This window comes from Polyodon spathula, chromosome 34 (assembly GCF_017654505.1).
Source record: "Polyodon spathula isolate WHYD16114869_AA chromosome 34, ASM1765450v1, whole genome shotgun sequence".
Taxonomy (NCBI): Eukaryota; Metazoa; Chordata; class Actinopteri; order Acipenseriformes; family Polyodontidae; genus Polyodon; species Polyodon spathula.
In genome coordinates, this window is record NC_054567.1 from 5,754,356 (window position 1) to 5,773,258 (window position 18,903).

The following is an 18,903-nucleotide window of genomic DNA, read 5'->3' on the forward strand; positions in this document are numbered from 1 at the left end:
AATAGCCTGAACATGTCCAAAAGCAGACCGTCGCATAACATGTGCAATACCCTGTCAAGTTCATGATTTTAGTATTTTTGTGTTTAAGGTTAAGTAAAGGAAATCTATGGATTTAGATGTATTTCTTCTTTATGAAGAGAATTCACCTTTGAACACAAGGCTGGAGTATTCAATTCGATTGTGGCTTACTTAAATACATTGCTTTTAGTTTTTTAAAATTTTATTTTAGGAAGCCTTGTTGGATAATTATTGCCAACACTTCTTTGCAATGCCTTGTATTTAATTCTGTACCATTACCAGCCTTTACTTCACATTCACTGGGGGCAGTGTTGCACTCTGGTGTAGCAGCTGACCTTGAGATCCTGGAAGCTGGGCTGTGTTTTCTTCACTGTAAAAGGTTTTAGGTCCAGGCATTTCAGGGTGTAAAAACAGCAAGATATTTAACAATTAAACATCTATTTATGAAAGCAGAAAAAACTGCATTGTCACATTCAGAACTGATAATTCTCTATAGTTATTAATAATAACTACAGAAAAAAATTATACATTTTGGCAATGCATTTTAAATGCATTCCTAAATATTGAAATGCTTACCTGAAAACAGTAAATGCTAAATTGAAGAATGTTTAATTGTTTTATGTCCACCTTTAAAGACATTATATTTTCTCCATCAGTGAATTATCAAATGAAATTCATCATAGCCATGAACAAAATGCAGCCTCTCCTAAATGATCACATCCTCTTACCAGGTCACCAGTATTACACAACTGAAATATAAATATTATTAGGACTCAGGAGCAATATGGTGTCACAATATTTTGCTATAAATCTCTACGATGTCAGCATACCCACAAAGCTTTTGTTTTAAAACCAAGCCGATAGAAAGAGAAAGTAATGTGTTTAATGCTAAATTGACTTGACCTTCGCTATAGCAATATGTCTTCTCAGGGTCGGGTGCAAGGGAGCTTAAGATACAGCCTCAGTAATGCTGTTCTATTCAGAAGTATGTGCACTATAATGACAATTCCTACATTCATGCAGGCTGCAATGCAGGTAACCATCGTCTGGGGTAATCTACTGTCAATAACTGCAGTATAAAACTTGAAATAATACAAAAACATTTCCTTTTTTTGTGCCAGCACCCATCTGTTGCAACAGGAATAGTCTTCAAAAAAAGTCTCCATTTATCAGACGATCCAAAACCGAGTCATTCATATATTGTTTTATTTTATATTTATTGTGGCCAAATTTGCTGTTAATAATCAATACTTTTATTAATTTATAGTGAAGTGAAAGTTTATAGTGTTTGGAAAAGGGATTTCGTTTTGTCTTTTTTGTTTGATTCATAGCCCATGGCTTATTATTATATGCAATTAGTACCTTTGGTATTCAGATATTTTCAAATGAATTGCATTAAAGTGCCTCTTAACATGAAATGTTCAGCACACAGTGTTCCAGAACAGACTGAGAAGCTTTATTTTCTTTGCAAAAGGCCTTTCAGATGTATCTCAGATCACCCTCTAAGCACCTGTGCCCTGTTTACAACCAGCTTTCCCATTACAAAAGCAGCAACAGGATTTTTAAATTATTATTTGAAAGTTATACACTGGCAACTGTATTTTGAAAATATTGTGTGCGTTTTGGAAGTAGTTGGCAGGAATGTTAGATTTTAACAATCCAAAAATGTATAAAGTTAGACATTTCTTAACTTGCAGAAATGCGTCGGGGAGAAAATAAATTCATGTTTGCTTATAGCAAATGAAGCAATAATAAATACAATGTCCACCTTATGAAGTCATTTTCCCACATCATTTCTGTTAAGATTATACTAGGCATTTTCCATAGTTTGCCCTGGTTTGCCGTGTTTTTTTTTTAAATATGTTTTACCATGCGTCTCTGGGCTTTACAATGCTTGCTCATGCTTTAACAAGCATCCACTATGCTTAGTTTATTAGACTTTGCTGTCATACACTTTTATAAAGCCTGTACATCATTCTTCCTCCTTCTTGTTAGTCGTAGTACTGTAGTCGTCGTAAAAGTACATGTTTACATCTCTGTCTGTTATTTCTAGTTGTGGGTGCGTGACACCTGTAAATATCACAACAGGAAGAGACAATTTAAACTGAAATTTAAAAAATAATTTAATTAACACTACTTTTTTTAAGTTAAAAAAAACAAGAAGGAATTAGTCTTAAAGGTACAGTTGTATTATTATTATTATTATTATTATTATTATTATTATTTATTATTATTATTATTATTATTATTATTCTTTCATTGCTTCTAACGTTCTGTTAAAAACTAAACATAATAAATTGTTTTAATATAATTAAAGTACTGTATTTTGTAAAAAAATTTTTAGGCTGCTGAGGCTTGCAGAATCATGTAGAAGACAAACCACTGCGAAAGAACCTCCTTGAGCTCCTGGACGCAGTGCAGTGCAGCCTGGAACGAAGCGCATGCACACGCCTGCTTTATCATACCGTGTGTCACTGCTTCTCTTTCCATTATGAGTGTCTGCTTTGTTTTCAGTATCAGTACAATGCCTTAAAAAGTTAAATTCCACAGCACGAAATAACAGTAGCGCTGCTCCCTTGCTTTTGGTTTTGAGTAGAAACAGCTTCAGCAGTGGATTGACTATTTGGGAACACAATTTGTTACAGGGCACATGTTATAAAAATAAATACCAAAGCGATAATTCGCTGACGAGAAAACGATGCCGTGCTGTATTGAAAAGCAAGTCCTTTCCAGTGACGTGTTAAGTTTGTTTTCCTCCCCCTTGCCTTTGTGATGTATGCATTCCTGCGGTGTTCCTGTTGCAGTACCTTTTTAACTCTTTGATGGAATCTGTGCTCGGGGGGTAAGTTCAGAAGCATCTCCTCTTTTCCAGTCACAATGTACAGCACAGACCACATCAGTGTCTTCATAGTAAGAAGAGCCAATGCCATCTAGCATTGCCAGAAATATGAAAGAAAACCCATTCGTTTCACTAGATGGACAGATGATGTTATATCTAGTGCATATCTCTTACGCAGTAGGAAGCACTCAGCATGATTGCAAACATCGTAAAAGGTACATTTGAAAAAATTTCTGATCTTGTGAAGTTTGGGCCAACGCTGCTCAAAATGTGCAAAATTATGTCTTTTATTGTAAGTCACCTTACCCACCACATATGAACTTATTAAGAACACAAGAGCAAAGATTGTACAGAAAAACTAGTAGTGATCATAATAACGCTAGAATTGTGCTGCATCTTCTAAGCACAGGATGATATCTGCATGTGCTGGGCTTGTGGTCCATTACAGTGAATGGTTCATTTCATATGTGTGAATAACAATACTGAATCTTTGAGAGGGGTTAGAAGATGTACAGTAATTACCAATGTATTGTGTATTGTATAATGAAAGTAATTAACGTGTGTTATCCAAATGATTACTCTGTGATGACTGTATTGAACCACGCATGCCTTAAATGAACCATGTTCCACTATCCTGAGGGCTGCAGAGTTTTCTTGTATTTTCTTGTATTGTACAATATACTTTTAGTAACTGTTTTAGTATCAGTTAAATGTGCTTAAATTAATGGCACATGAATAAGAGGGTTTGCAGTATATTCTCTAAGTGACAAATAAAATGCAATTAAATAGCATCTTGAAACAATGCAACTTATGATATTAAAAAAAAAAATACTAAATCTGGAATTTAGAATATATTAAACATTTAGACAGACTTAGAATTTAAATAAACACCATCTTACAGCAGTTAATATATTTTTGTGATCACAAAAGACTTGCCCTGGGTGAGTCGTGCAGCCGCGTGGTGCGCATGGTGAGTCGCGCAGCCGCGTGGTGCGCAGGGTGAGTCGTGCAGCGTAGGTTCACGTCCTGGCTGAGCAGAGTAGGCTGGTCTTCACTGGGGACTCCGAAGGGAGCGCCTCATTGGTCCAGGTGCTCCTGTGGGTTAGGCAGGTAAAACCGACAGGGACTGTTTCCCCTCATCGCTCTACAGCGATCCCTGCTGGCCAGGCGCCTGATGTGCTCAGGGCAGACACCTGCAGGGCTGGCCTTTATCCTCCAGAGTTCAATAGCTCACAGACATATGCTGTCGCATTCTTGGGTGAAAAAGGAAGCTGGCTTGTTTGTTCGATCAGAGGAAGCCCGCTGAATCTTCGGGTCTCCTTAGCTATGTGGGGTATTGCTGGAGTGAGGAGAAAAGTGTTTGGGCATTCCGAATTTGTAGAAAATTGGGGGGAGGGGGGGAATTATAATTGGACACTAAATTAAAAAAAAAAGATACATTGTAAATTCAATGACAAATTTTTGTCATTGTGTTTATGAAGTTTCTTAGCACAGTTTTGATAGATCCTCTTATCATTGTCTAGTTGGTCTTTTCATTTCCAGTAATTTGTCTTTAAGATTAGCAAGAGATACGACAGCTGGTGTTCTGTCATTGTAGAAATCCCATCCCTATGACATGCACATGGTAAAACCTCTGGGGATTAATCTGAGCTGTTCCCATGTGGGGCTATAAAGACTACTGTAGTTCATTCATGTAGTACTGCGTGTATGATCGTTACACTATTGGCACAATACAATAGGATTCAGCATTCACAATCCTTTTGTATGTGTTTAGCCTGTGACAAATTGTATACTTATTGTTTTCATCATATATGACGCAATTTTATTATGAAGAAAATACATTTTCTTGAAAAGGGAGAGAGGAGTTTTGTATAGAAATAAAGGTTTGTGTATTTACTGCTTCTCGTATGTGTCTATCTGTGAGAATATACAATACAAGTCTTTTGGGAAAAAGATAAAGAGAATATTCTGCAATTTCACAAATAATTATATGCACTAAATCTTGTTTTAGACAAATGTTTTGACTTGATTGATGTCTTACCTGTAGAAGGTGGCCCATCAATCTGGCATCATAGGCAATATCATACAATAGGCCAATGTTAAATTTATGGCCACGTCATATTAATATGCACGACAAGTGATCTGAATTTGTCTCATGAGTGTCAAAGGGGATTACACATAAAGTGATGCCAGAAGTGTATCACCTGCTCCTTCTTAATGGAATGGCAGACAGCCTGGCCAGGCAATCTTTTTCTTTCTAATTTTCACGGCTCCATTTCCAGTACATTTTTGTATGCCTAGTTTGCTTAATTAGAAGTTTAGGGCATTTACAAGGGTTCGTGGTACCTGTTCTTTTTTTACGCATCTATTGATTGAATTATTTTCTTAGAGCTGTCCCTATATTAACTGCTTTACCGTAAAGGCCATTTTGAAGTTTGGCAGTCCTTTGTGAGGTCTGTTTGTTTTGTTATCTCTTTATACAGTCAGCTCTCACATATCCGACCATCTAACATTTTGACATCAGGGACGGTTAAACGAGTGTAACGCATACCTCATTATTGCATTTTGGCCTGTTTCAACCCTGGTCTGTTTTTCAGGGAACACAAAAGATACAATACAAAGCTGAAAAGACTGTTTTAAAATAAGTAGGCTTCCATTCAGATGTACTGTATTGGTTTTGTTGGTACATTACTATATTTTCAACAGAAGTAGTATTTTACACTGAATAAAAATATAAATGCAACATGTAAAGTGTTGGTCCCATGTTTCATGAGCAGAAATAAAAGATCCCAGAAATTTTCCATACTCTCAAAAAGCTCATTTCTCTCAAATTTTGTGCACAAATTTGTTTACATCCCTGTTAGTGAGCATTTCTCCAAGATAATCCGTCCACCTGACAGGTGTGGCATATCAAGAGGCTGATTAAACAGCATGATCATTACACAGGTGCACCTTGTGCTGGGACAATAAAAGGCCACTCTAAAATGTGCAGTTTTGTGACACAACACAATGCCACAGATGTCTCAAGTTTTGAAGGCGCGTGTAATTGGCAACGTCGTTTTAGAGAATTTGGCGGTACGTCCAACCGGCTTCACAACCGCAGACCACGTGTAACCACGCCAGCCCAGGACCTCCACGTCCGGCTTCTTCACCTGCAGGATCGTCTGAGACCAACCACTCGGACAGCTGATGAAACTGTGGGTTTGCACAACTGAAGAATTTCTGTACAAACTGTCAGAAACCGTCTCAGGGAAGCTCATCTGCGTGCTCGTCGTCCTCACCAGGGTCTTGACCTGACTGCAGTTCGGCATCGCAACCGACTTCGATTGCCACTGGCACACTGGAGAAGTGTGCTCTTCACGGATGAATACCGGTTTCAACTGTAGCGGGCAGATGGCAGACAGTGTGTACGGCATCGTGTGGGCGAGCGGTTTGCTGATGTCAACGTTGTGAACAGAGTGCCCCATGGTGGCGGTGGGGTTATGGTATGGGCAGGCATAAGCTACGGACAACGAACACAATTGCATTTTATCGGTGGCAATTTAAATGCACAGAGATACCGTGACGAGATCCTGAGGCCCATTGACGTGCCATTCATCCACCGCCATCACCCCATGTCGCAAGGATCTGTACACAATTCCTGGAAGCTGAAAATGTCCCAGTTCTTCCATGGCCTGCATACTCACCAGCCATGTCACCCATTGAGCGTGTTCCAGTTCCCGCCAATATCCAGCAACTTAGCACAGCCATTGAAGAGTGGGACAACATTCCACAAGCCACAATCAACTCTATGCGATGGAGATGTGTCACGCTGCATGAGGCAAATGGTGGTCACACCAGATACTGACTGGTTTTCTGGTCCATGCCCCTAGCTTTTTTTTTTTTTTTTAAGTCTTTTTTATTCCCAGTCATGTGAAATCCATAGATTAGGGCCTAATGAATTTATTTCGATTGACTGATTTCCTAATATGAACTGTAACTCAGTAAAATCTTCGAAATTGTTGCATGTTGCGTTTATAGTTTTGTTCAGTTTAATTCATAATGATATGACTGACGTGTATCTGAGTGCCGTATATCCAAGTGCTGACTATTTATGTTCCTTTCAATTGCAAAAGAATATTGTTGGCTAGAGATCTCTCTTCTGCATTCAGCTGTGCTAACTTCATCCGCTCGTCCTGAAAAGATTTTTCATTGCTGTGGTTGACCATTTTGGATTTTCTACAAACTACAAAGAAACCTGCACATTCGTGTGACCGGAGCGGTCTGAGTGAGCTTGAACTCATTAACTTCTCTTTACCAGCTGGCATTACAGTTTTTCAATGAGCAGTCTTGTTTTTTTGTGTATCGCTTTTTGAATGACCAGTCTTGTTTTTTTGCATGTCGTTTTTTCAATGAACAGTCTTGCTTTTTGGTATCATTTTTTGCTTTGGGGGATTGTTTCTTTTTTGAGAACTGCTGCTTCATGTTTTTTTTTTCTCTTTGGGGATTTGTTTAAATGCGAGAGACTTTTTCAAAGACTGGTGTGGAAATGTGCTGCAAACAACAGGGTTTCTAGACTGTGCTTGTGTGTTTTTTTCTTAGTTCAGTCGCCAGCTTTATATGTGAATTATGTTGCATTTCTGTTTGTTTTTGTTTATGCAGGCCTTATTTCTGTATTAATGCCATCCATTTAATGTCGTATGTATTGCCCCAACAGTTACTTTTACAGCATGGTTATCTAGTACTGCTCTTCCATGCCATTTTTCAAGTTTTTTTTTTTTTTTTTAAATATATTCAGTTTTCATACGTTTACTACTTTAATTGTGTTTTCTGCTAACAAAATATGTATTTGTTTTTAAGCATGGCAATAAACTCTTTACTTGGTTCTCTTATTTCGTGTTTTTCTGTTGCACGTTTTATTCTTTATTGCATTGGAGAGTCCTAACCTATTTTTTAGTTTAGCTTTATGTTAAAAACTAAATCGCCACATATGTAGTACTGATGCCAGGTACATAATAATGAGAACTGGAGTTTCATTAGGTGCATTTATTGGTTTCAAACTATTACAATAAAATAATGCATGAACAAATAATGTTGTCAAACTAAAATAAAATAATAAGATAAACAGCAATATAAATGTAAAGAAGGCACTGACATGAAATACATCTCTTTGCAAAATAATCATATATTACTATGCAGCACATAATAAAGCTGTGTGTTAAACATGTTAACAAACAAAAGTCTTCCATTTAGAGACAGAAGCTGCCATGTGTAGAACAGCCAGGAAAAGGAGAGTCATGCATGTTTACTACACAACCTTTCCTAAACATTGCTTTATTCTTTACAGAAATGCATAGCAGACTTCTACCACTACTACATGAAGATACATCAAAGATATTGAAAGGAGTGTGATTTGCACTGTACTGATATCATTGCAATATGAATACAGTATAATGTTCTATAGGATGCCCCGCAGCTCAAGATACCTGCCCAAAATGTGGGAATTAATTCAGGTTGGACAAGGATAAATAAAAGCAGGCAGACTCAGATTGTCAATAATAACTGTCATATTCAGGACCATATTCAAGAGTCACTTTAATTAGTTTAATGACCATGACAAATATGTCTCTCCTAAGCCCCTTTCACACTGGCACTCCTACCCGGGTCCAAACAGCCACTCCTGCGTGAAGGTTTCACTTCTGCAAGGAACATTTCTGTTTAGCCATATTTGTGTTGATTGAGACACAGCATGAGCCATGAGCAGCAGGGATGTAGAAACCTTTGCTATAATCAACAGTTGGGACTGACAGTTCAATCCAGAGAAGTGTCAGTAACAAGCTGCTTCCAGGGCATTGATATGCGCATTGCTGACTTGCATCTGTCACCCAGGTCAACTCTGCTTTATCAAAAGCAGTGCGAAATTGCATAACTGACCTGCATGACATCTGGTCCTCACCAAGTAGGTTCTGACCTGGGTAGAACATGCCAGTGTGAAAAGGGCTCTAGTTACTCAAAGTAAAAATGTGTTCATTGTTAAAAACAGTTGCCGGAAAGTTGTCTGGTGTTTCATAGCCTTCACATTCAACTGACATGAATGCAAAGATTGCTAAAACAAAGCAGGACAAAAAAGTATCTTTCTAGACCTTAGAAACTGTTTAGAAAACATTAAGATATACACTCTACATTGTTACATACAAACTAGAAATGTACCCCAGGAAACTCTCTGGTTAATTCCAAAAAAAGAGAAGGCTATGGCCAAGATATTCGAAGCGATGCGCAACCCCTCGCAAAAAAATTGTGCTTTTGCACAAAACAGTTGCGCAAAGTTGGAAAATAGCAGTTTTTTGTGCCTCGCAAAACCACCTGCGCTTTCACTACCAATACAGCAGAAATGCATAGAACTGCAATACTACACGAAAATGGACTGTCAACAATACCCTGCCAAGCAGCTGTCATAGGTGTACAGAACACACCAATATTCCTCAGACGAGTCTCAACACACAGCGGTAACATTGGCATACCCGAAGCTGCATGCCCACCCCCAGAAATATATAAATAAGCAAATGGAGAAATGAAACATTTCATGTTTCATATATGTGAATGCATGGTAAGGAGGTGCAAACTGCTGTTGATATACTGCGGTCTGTGTCTATTAAAGCAAAGCGGCCCTGCATTATACAGGTAGTTGCTCAGTATTTGCTGGCTCAGTCTATGTTACATACTGATGGTATGCACTTGGATAACCTGCTGTACTCTTGATTCTGTTTTGGGAGTTGTTCTTTCAGCACCAAGACAGAGTGCTTGGGAAAGTGATTGGTTTGGTTTCAGTCCGAAATCACGATCATGATTGCAGCTTCCCTGTTTATTTTTTTTAAACATGTATTAACACTAGTGATGCTGCTATCACAATCGTTCTTTTGAATATAATCATTATATAGATGTGGACGGAACCTTGTATGATCGCTGGGTGTTTTCCATTGCTGTAGTACCTCTGAAAGCGCCTGCATTTCACTTCAGTGACTGGGTGAGTGAGTGCTGGAGTGATGTGCGCGGAGTTAAGGCTTGCTTTTTAAAAGCGTTATTTTGTGCTTGGTGCATACTTTCGAACACGGCAGGATCTCGCAAATTGTCGGCCATTCCCGCCAAATTGCGCTATGCGTACATTGTAATTGTGCACAGCGCAAGACGGATTGTGGCACACAAAAATAACTCTCAAATATAGCACATTTTGAGCACTCGTGCATAACAGCCATTTGCAATGCACATAACCCTCTGCGCGGTGCGCAAACCTTTCAAATATCTCGGCCTATATGTATGGGTAGCAGGAATAAAAACAGCAACTTGTCCCTTTGTAAGCAGAATTGAGTACAATCTTCCTAAATCAGCAGGCCCTTTCCACGATTCTTTTATCCCATTCACTTTGACTGCATTGGTAATGTAATCTGAGGGTTTGTAATTTCGGAATTAAATTATAGACCAGATGAATTAGTATGGTTTTTACCATGTGTATAACTTGTGGAACTTTCGTGTTCAAGGGAATGGAAACATAAAATAACGACTTTTGGCATATTCCCATACGTGATCACAGGAATTAGACATATAACATAGCTTAAAAACATGAAGAACCATTTTTACAGTAATATATACATGAATAAACATTGGAGACACTTTATTAAATAAACTAGAGCAAAAACAATCTTAAATAAGATTTGAAGCTGATTAATGATTCAATTTCAACTATGAAGCCTGGAAATGACGCTTGACAGGGGTTGCAGCGAGTCTTGCAGGCCCTTCCTCCACCACGTTTCCTTTCTTTATTAACAGTTCTCCTGGCTCTGCTGCGGGGTCTCAGGCCTGCTTGGCGTGGAGCATCTCTATGAGCAGGTTGTTGCAGGGCACCTCCCCGCTCAGGTGCTTGTAGTACAGGTACTCTTCCGCCTGAGTGCTGAGGGAGCGGATCTCTGGGAACTGTAGCAACAGCTGTCCAAACTTGTCCCCGAACTGTGGGTAGTTGTACATGGTGTACTCCAGGAGGGCAGCGTTGACTTGCTCCTGGACACTCTCTACCAAGTGGTGGTTTTCCAAAAGCTTCACGTCTGCAAAAGAAAGAGAATCGGGTTCAAATAACTGGGGGAAAAACAGGGTGGGGTTTATTTTAATGATCTATACTGATCTTAATAACGCCACTAAAGAATGTACAAACATGATCACTGTATTTAAAGTAATGTTAACAAGGGTGAAAACCCCACCTAGATTAATATGGAATTTCAGAGTGTCTGCATTTACGTTCATGTGGGGGTAAATAGACTCTTTATTCTGGATTGGAACGCTGATAGAACTTAAAAAAAAAAGTGTTTCAGAACTAATGTTTGTGTCCCTTACTGCATCCCCCTTAGTCTGAGCAAGCCCAAATACAAATATCAGATGCAGTGAAAAAAGCTGTTTCCATAGCGTAAATACAGTGGCTCTCAAAAGCATTCACTCCCCTTGGACTTTTCCACATTTTATTGTGTTACAACATGGAATCAGAATGGATTTAATTAGGAGTTTTTGCCACTGATCAACACAAAAAAAGTCCATAATGTCAAAGTGAAAAATAAAATCTACAAATTGTTCTAAATTAATTACAAATATAAAACAGAAAATAATTGATTGCATAAGTATTCACTCCCTTGAGTCAATATTTGGTAGAGTCACCTTTGGCAGCAATTACAGCCATGAGTCTATTTGAACATAAGAACATAAGAACATAAGAAAGTTTACAAACGAGAGGAAGCCATTCGGACCATCTTGCTCGTTTGGTTGTTAGTAGCTTATTGATCCCAGAATCTCATCAAGCAGCTTCTTGAAGGATCCCAGGGTGTCAGCTTCAACAACATTACTGGGGAGTTGATTCCAGACCCTCACAATTCTCTGTGTAAAAAAGTGCCTCCTATTTTCTGTTCTGAATGCCCCTTTGTCTAATCTCCATTTGTGACCCCTGGTCCTTGTTTCTTTTTTCAGGTCAAAAAAGTCCCATTTGGATAAGTCTCTACCAGCTTTGCACATCTGGACACTGCAATTTTTGCACATTCTTCTTTGCAAAATTGTTCACGCTCCGTCAAGTTGGATGGGCACCTTTGATGAACAGCAATTTTCAACTCTTTCCACATATTTTCAAGTATTATGCTTTTTTATTTTTTTTTTTTTTTACTGCATATCATGCATTATTCATTTCTCTGTATTTAAACTATTATGGATTTTCTTCTTGTTACTGCATCTTGTAAAGCGCTTTGTGATGGTGGTCCACTATGAAAGGCGCTATATAAAATAAAGATTGATTGATTGACTGATTGACAAATGCAGCATGACCAACAGGTTACCACCAATCCCAGCAATATATGACACACAAAGAACAACATTCCTCTGTACAAGGGAGCAACCACCAAGAAAAGGTATGAAAACCAAAACTTGTCTAGGAAAACTGGAAGCTGCTAGAGGATGGAAAATGCTGGCAGATGTTGGTCAGCGGCTTATTTTCCCACCTGAGATTGCCACCACTAACCTTCGACCTGATATTGTCTTGTGGTCTGGATCAGCACGCTTCACCTGGTAGAGTTAACAGTGCCATGGGAGGATGCTGTGGATGAGTCCTACGAAAGGAAGAAGCTTCGGTATGCTCAACTAGCTACTGAAGCGGAACAGCGAGGATGGAGAGTCCAGGTTTACCAAGCAGAGGTGGGCTGTTGAGGACTTGTGGCACACTCCACAACCCGGTTTCTCAGAGACATCGTATTCAGTAGACAAGAGTTGCAACGCATAGTGAAGAACTTATCTGAAGCAGCAGAGAGGAGCAGTAACTGGCTCTGGTTGAGACGAAAAGATTCTGGTTGGTGACCTCAAGCACAGTAGAAAGAAAGCAACGTCGATGTAAAGGAAGGTTAATAAGCTGAGCTTAGCTGAGTGGGCAACGGAGGGGGGTGATGCTGGGAAGCCAGAATCACTGTCGAGCCATCTTAAGGTGTTGTGGGCTAGTCGACCAAAGACCAAGGATGGAAAGTGCCCACTAGAAGACCCCAGAGAAGTACTGATGATGCTGATGACCTAGGGTGGTTGATCCCTGTAGCCAGTATTGCAGCCGTTATGTGTGCTGATGCGCCAGGGAGGCAAAATAGACTGATCCCTGGAGCCAGCATTACACTTTAGCCATCAACACCAGGCATAAGGATATCTGCATCATCAGATGGAAGGAAACGCAGATGGATCACGTTAGTTTACAGTAAAAGAAGCTATGTATCAGTTGTTGTTTACCTTAGCAGAATCTGAGTCCAATATTTGCATGAAGTTTTAGTACCTAATCTCATGCAATGGAAATCATGTAAAGCGCTCTGGAATGTTTGCATAAAGACAGCTATGTAAGTGAAGCATTGTATATTATTATTATTATTATTATTATATTATTATTATCCAAATAACAACCTGGTTGTCCTATTTTTGGATTAACATTGGCTTGGTTTACATGCATTTGAAAATCAACTCTACAGTCATGACTGTGTGACCTTATCACACAAATACATCGTGAAACAGCAATAGGGCGTCCTTTTGGCAGCGCGACTAAGGGCAGGGTCAATCGCTTTCTCACAACGAAAATAGCTGTAAAAACGCATGTGAACCGGAGCAGGAATCGTGCTTGTGGCTCATGAGGTTGCAGAGAAAAAATTAAGCTGACAAATGGTTTTTGATTCAAAAACACTTTATATACAAGAAAGATATACCTCCATTCAGTCATATAAGCACAAGATTTAATAAGAGTTTGGACAAGGCCTCGGTACAGCTCAATGCATACGTTTGTATCAGAAATCACGGATATCCATGCAGTCAATTCAAAAGAGATGAAAAGACTCACAAAACTTTATAATGTTGGGTATTTACACCTTTGTAAACAATTGTTGACTCCACTCCCATTTGTCTTGCTTCTGTCCAATGATAGGGGTTTCTATCATTACACTCTCCCTCTGCGGGGGGAAAGGAGGGGTTCGCTCAGTTACCCTCCCCCATCTCACACTATCTCTGCTAATCTCCTGCCTGCTCAGACACCTATCTCTGACTGAGCCATGTTAGGCTGTGCAAAACTGCACGTAGCTGGTTTTGCCGATGGGAAATGAAAGAACTCGAAACTTACACAATACTATATAGAAACTTAATATAAAAGAATACTAAAGCAACTGAATTAATAAGCACATTAAAACGACTATAAAAACACATTCGCACACCAATTTAAACACAATGATTAAAAACAGCTTAACTATAAAAGACACACATAATTGTAAAACTTAATTCATATCTCATGCAGAAAGGTTTCAGCAGTCAAGATCCTGCTTTTCTGACTTAATATCAAGTAAGCTCCAGCAGAAAGGCCGTACAAAACATAGACACCCCCTACACACACACTGTACACCTATGGACTAATTCAACACTAGAACCACCACGGTTATATTCATACCTACAACTGCCGGTATCTTTTAAACACCATCAATATTAAAATGAAAGACAAACTATCGGATACAACTCAAAAGTTTTATTCAAGCACATCATTTATTTTCTTACCTACCACATATAAAGCACTACTTCAAAAAATGAAAAACTATAATAAAATAAACATTTCAAAAGAAACTAGTGTGTAAACTGGTATATGCACATACAAAACAGTTTTTAATCTAATACGAAAGTAACATATGGATTTATCTTGTGTGTGTGTGTCACTCGCAGCACAGAATCCAGGTTGAGCTGCTGCAGCCTGCAGCTTCTGATCGAAATGTTTCTGCTGAAGCGCGCTGGCTAGCTTCAAGATGAAATCTCTCCTACCTTGTACAAAACGAAGGAACTGATGGCTGCCAGTTCCAGTAGAGAGAACAACAGGCTTGTACATATTAAAAAATTGAATGTGTAGGTTATATTCAAAATAAAAACATGTATTGTAAAAGGCGGTTCTAGTGTTAATGAAATGTAACTTTTAGATGTTCCACAAACACACACACAAATATAAATTATAAGTAGTAAAACTTGTAGAAATTATATTTTATAAAATGGTGTGTGTGTGTGTTGGAAAGGTAACCAGACAAACAAGCAGCTAATGCGCGGTATAATTCAGAATGTGTGTGTGACAACACGTGGATTAATTTCTCTGGTTAATGTTTTTATCTTCATGGCAACGCATGAAGCTCTCCTCACGATATTCAGAGTCGTTCTTTTCCTAATTAGTAAGCAGACAGGGACATTTAAATATCCCCTCCCCTCAATGACTGTGAATTGAGTAATCTGCACTGGTACGGCAGGTACTTTTTCCTAAATCAGAACTACAAAGCAACGTATTTCCTGAAAAGTACAGCAAACAGGTAATGAGGAAAACTGTCATGACTTGTGCATGTAAACACCGCCATTGTTGCGCCTTCTTTATAGATTTATATTTATTTACACAGAATTATACAGGGAAATTCCAGCATTTGCTGTTAAATTGTTTGAACCAACTACTAAATCACAATATATCGAAACCATGGAACTTGAGCTAAAATTATATATATATATATATATATATATATATATATTATATCAATAAGCCGGTGTTTTTCGACCAGAGGATGTACTTATCCCCGGGAGGGATAATTCAAATTTTGACTGTTCAAAACGTGCCGGAGAGGAGAACAGAACGACTCATTTGCAGTCCATAGATGTTTAGTCATGTTATGAACCACAATGGAGGCAGATCCCTCTGTGTTCACTTTGAACACTCCCTCTAACTCTGGGTAGCCATATATGTGCAATGATTACCACTCCGGGGGACAATGTAGTTAATCAGCTCTCAGAGGAGGGAGTTACAAAGGAGGGAGCACATAATGACTCATTTTGCCAGATGTACGAAGATGTCTTAATATGGACACCGTGCTCTCGGCCATCTCCTCTGTGTCATATTTGAACCCTCCCTCTCCTCCTCTCAGCCATCTCCTCTGTGTCACCCTCAACCCCTCCCTCTCCTTCTCTCAGCCATCTCCTCTGTGTCACCCTCGACCCCTCCCTCTCCTACTCTCAGCACATCTCTACTGACACCCTCAACCCCTCCCTCTCCTACTCTCAACCATCTCCTCTGTGTCACCCTCGACCCCTCCCTCTCCTACTCTCAGCACATCTATCTGACTCCACCAGCCATGAGGTGTGTCCCCTTGGAGTCTGGGGAAAGGAGAGGAGTGGCAGGGCAGTGAGTTTTAGAGATGACTCAGCCATCTCCTCTGTGTCACCCTGAACCCTTACTCTCTCCTCCTCAGAACCATTCTCTCTGTGTTCACCCTAATGAACCCCTTCTACCTCTCCTCCTCTGTGCAACCTCGACCCACCTCTCCCAGAGTTCCTCTCCTACTCTCAGAACTCTCTATGTGCACCCCAAACCCTACCTCCTCTCCTACTCTCAGCCATCTCCTGTGTCACCCTCGAACCCTCCCTCTCCTACTCTCAACCATCTCCTCTGTGTCACCCTCGACCCCTCCCTCTCTTACTCTCAGCCATCTCCTCTGTGTCACCCTCGACCCCTCCCTCTCCTCCTCTCAGCAAATCTCTACTGACACCCTCAACCCCTCCCTCTCCTACTCTCAACCATCTCCTCTGTGTCACCCTCGAACCCTCCCTCTCCTACTCTCAACCATCTCCTCTGTGTCACCCTCGAACCCTCCCTCTCTTACTCTCAGCCATCTCCTCTGTGTCACCCTCGACCCCTCCCTCTCCTCCTCTCAGCAAATCTCTACTGACACCCTCAACCCCTCCCTCTCCTACTCTCAGCCATCTCCTCTGTGTCACCCTCGACCCCTCCCTCTCCTACTCTCAGCCATCTCCTCTGTGTCACCCTCGACCCCTCCCTCTCCTACTCTCAACCATCTCCTCTGTGTCACCCTCGACCACTCCCTCTCCTTCTCTCAGCCATCTCCTCTGTGTCACCCTCGACCCCTCCCTCTCCTACTCTCAGCACATCTCTACTGACACCCTCAACCCCTCCCTCTCCTACTCTCAACCATCTCCTCTGTGTCACCCTCGACCCCTCCCTCTCCTCCTCTCAGCCATCTCCTCTGTGTCACCCTCGACCCCTCCCTCTCCTCCTCTCAGCAAATCTCTACTGACACCCTCAACCCCTCCCTCTCCTCCTCTCAGCCATCTCCTCTGTGTCACCCTCGACCCCTCCCTCTCCTCCTCTCAGCCACCTCCTCTGTGTCACCCTCGACCCCTCCCTCTCCTCCTCTCAGCCATCTCCTCTGTGTCACCCTCGACCCCTCCCTCTCCTACTCTCAGCACATCTCTACTGTGTCACCCTCGACCCCTCCCTCTCCTACTCTCAACCATCTCCTCTGTGTCACCCTCGAACCCTCCCTCTCCTACTCTCAGCCATCTCCTCTGTGTCACCCTCGACCCCTCCCTCTCCTACTCTCAACCATCTCCTCTGTGTCACCCTCGAACCCTCCCTCTCCTACTCTCAGCCATCTCCTCTGTGTCACCCTCGACCCCTCCCTCTCTTACTCTCAGCCATCTCCTCTGTGTCACCCTCGACCCCTCCCTCTCCTACTCTCAGCCATCTCCTCTGTGTCACCCTCGACCCCTCCCTCTCCTACTCTCAGCACATCTCTACTCTTGGGGTGAGGTCGTGTGTAGAGACACCACTGTGTCGGATATGAGGATCCTCCTCAGTGTAGCGTAGGGAGACTCCTCTGGACCCTCGGGCCCTCCCTCTCGAGGAGGAGCAAGTACATCTCCTCTGTCAGGCCTGACACCCTGGACTGGGGGTGTACATGGGGAAGAGGGAGAGGGAGGAGAGTGTCCCATAGAGGAGCCACAGGTGTAAATTGGGGAGCTGGGGAGGGAGCTAGGCACCGGATGGAGCACGGAGTACGTTACGGAAGTTTCAGGTGAGGACGTTAGTCTCTAGCGGGATTGCCACAGATGAGAGTACTGTTTGTAGCGATGGACTTGTTGTTGGGAGTTGGGGGAGGAGTGGAGAATTGAGAGTCGATGTTGATAGTCGGTTAGGGAGGTTAGGAGACACAGGTGGGGAACTATGGGAGGGGGGGATGACGTTTATGTCGGTAATGACAGGACTACCGAGTTTAGGGAGAGTCTTTGGGAGGGAGAGGATGAGAGTTGATTGGAACTGGTGGACACCTCTCATCTCTCTTACTCTCAGCACCTCTCACCCTCAACCCCTCCCTCTCCTACTCTCAGCCATCTCCTCTGTGTCACCCTCGACCCCTCCCTCTCCTACTCTCAACCATCTCCTCTGTCACCCTCGAACCCTCCCTCTCCTACTCTCAACCATCTCCTCTGTGTCCCCCTCAACCTCCCTCCCCTACTCTCAACCCCTCCCTCTCCTCCTCCCTCTCCTCCTCTCAGCCATCTCCTCTGTGTCATCCTCAACCCCTCCCTCTCTTACTCTCAGCACATCTCTACTCTGGCATGTGCCTGTCGCTTCTTCCTCAGCAACATATACAGAATTCGCCCCTTCCTCACCGACTACGCCACGAGGCTCCTACTTCAGGTCCTGGTACTGTCCTGCCTTGACTACTGCAATTCCCTTCTACTTGATTCTTAAAGGTAACCTTATTTGAAACCATTCTTATCCATTTATTGTACTTACTACTTGTTCTTAATGGAATTTACTCTTATCAGCAAATATTTGTACTATAAAATTGAACTGCTCTTAATCAAAATTGCTCTCAAAAGTAATTATTTACTGTTTTTTTTTTATTTTCTATTTGAATTTGCTCCTACTAACTGCTGACTTTATTGTATTTTATAACTGCTCTTATCTGTATTGTGATATTTTGTAACAACTGGAAGTGTCTGTTAATAATAATATTAATATTAATTATAATTTATTAATTAATAATAAATAATAATAATAATAATAATAATAATAATAATAATATTAAAGAACAAATTAATACCAAAAAACGAAGGGCTTTGTGAGTTTTGGCTCGTGGACTATAGCTTTCTCTGCAAACCCCGACTGCACTCACTGTGTTGCATGCGCTCCAGTACTGTATATTAAAATGATG

General features: G+C 41.0%; 2 protein-coding genes across 7 annotated transcripts in view; one reads left to right on the forward strand and one right to left on the reverse strand.

Annotated features, from left to right (window-relative positions):
• Positions 1-4,754, forward strand: part of LOC121303640 (adhesion G-protein coupled receptor D2-like) — an 82,362-nt gene extending 77,608 nt beyond the window's left edge. For both annotated transcript variants that reach the window (XM_041234443.1, XM_041234444.1), the window contains one exon: positions 2,363-4,754. In XM_041234443.1, coding sequence (XP_041090377.1) covers positions 2,363-2,370 — 8 coding nt within the window. In that variant the 3' untranslated portion in view covers positions 2,371-4,754. The remainder of the gene's footprint in view (positions 1-2,362) is intronic.
• Positions 4,755-10,668: 5,914 nt separating this feature from the next.
• LOC121303607 (nuclear receptor subfamily 5 group A member 2-like) overlaps positions 10,669-18,903 on the reverse strand; it is a 53,853-nt gene continuing 45,618 nt past the window's right edge. For all 5 annotated transcript variants that reach the window (XM_041234394.1, XM_041234393.1, XM_041234391.1 and 2 more), the window contains one exon: positions 10,669-10,932. In XM_041234394.1, the coding sequence (XP_041090328.1) occupies positions 10,685-10,932 (248 nt within the window). In that variant the 3' untranslated portion in view covers positions 10,669-10,684. The remainder of the gene's footprint in view (positions 10,933-18,903) is intronic.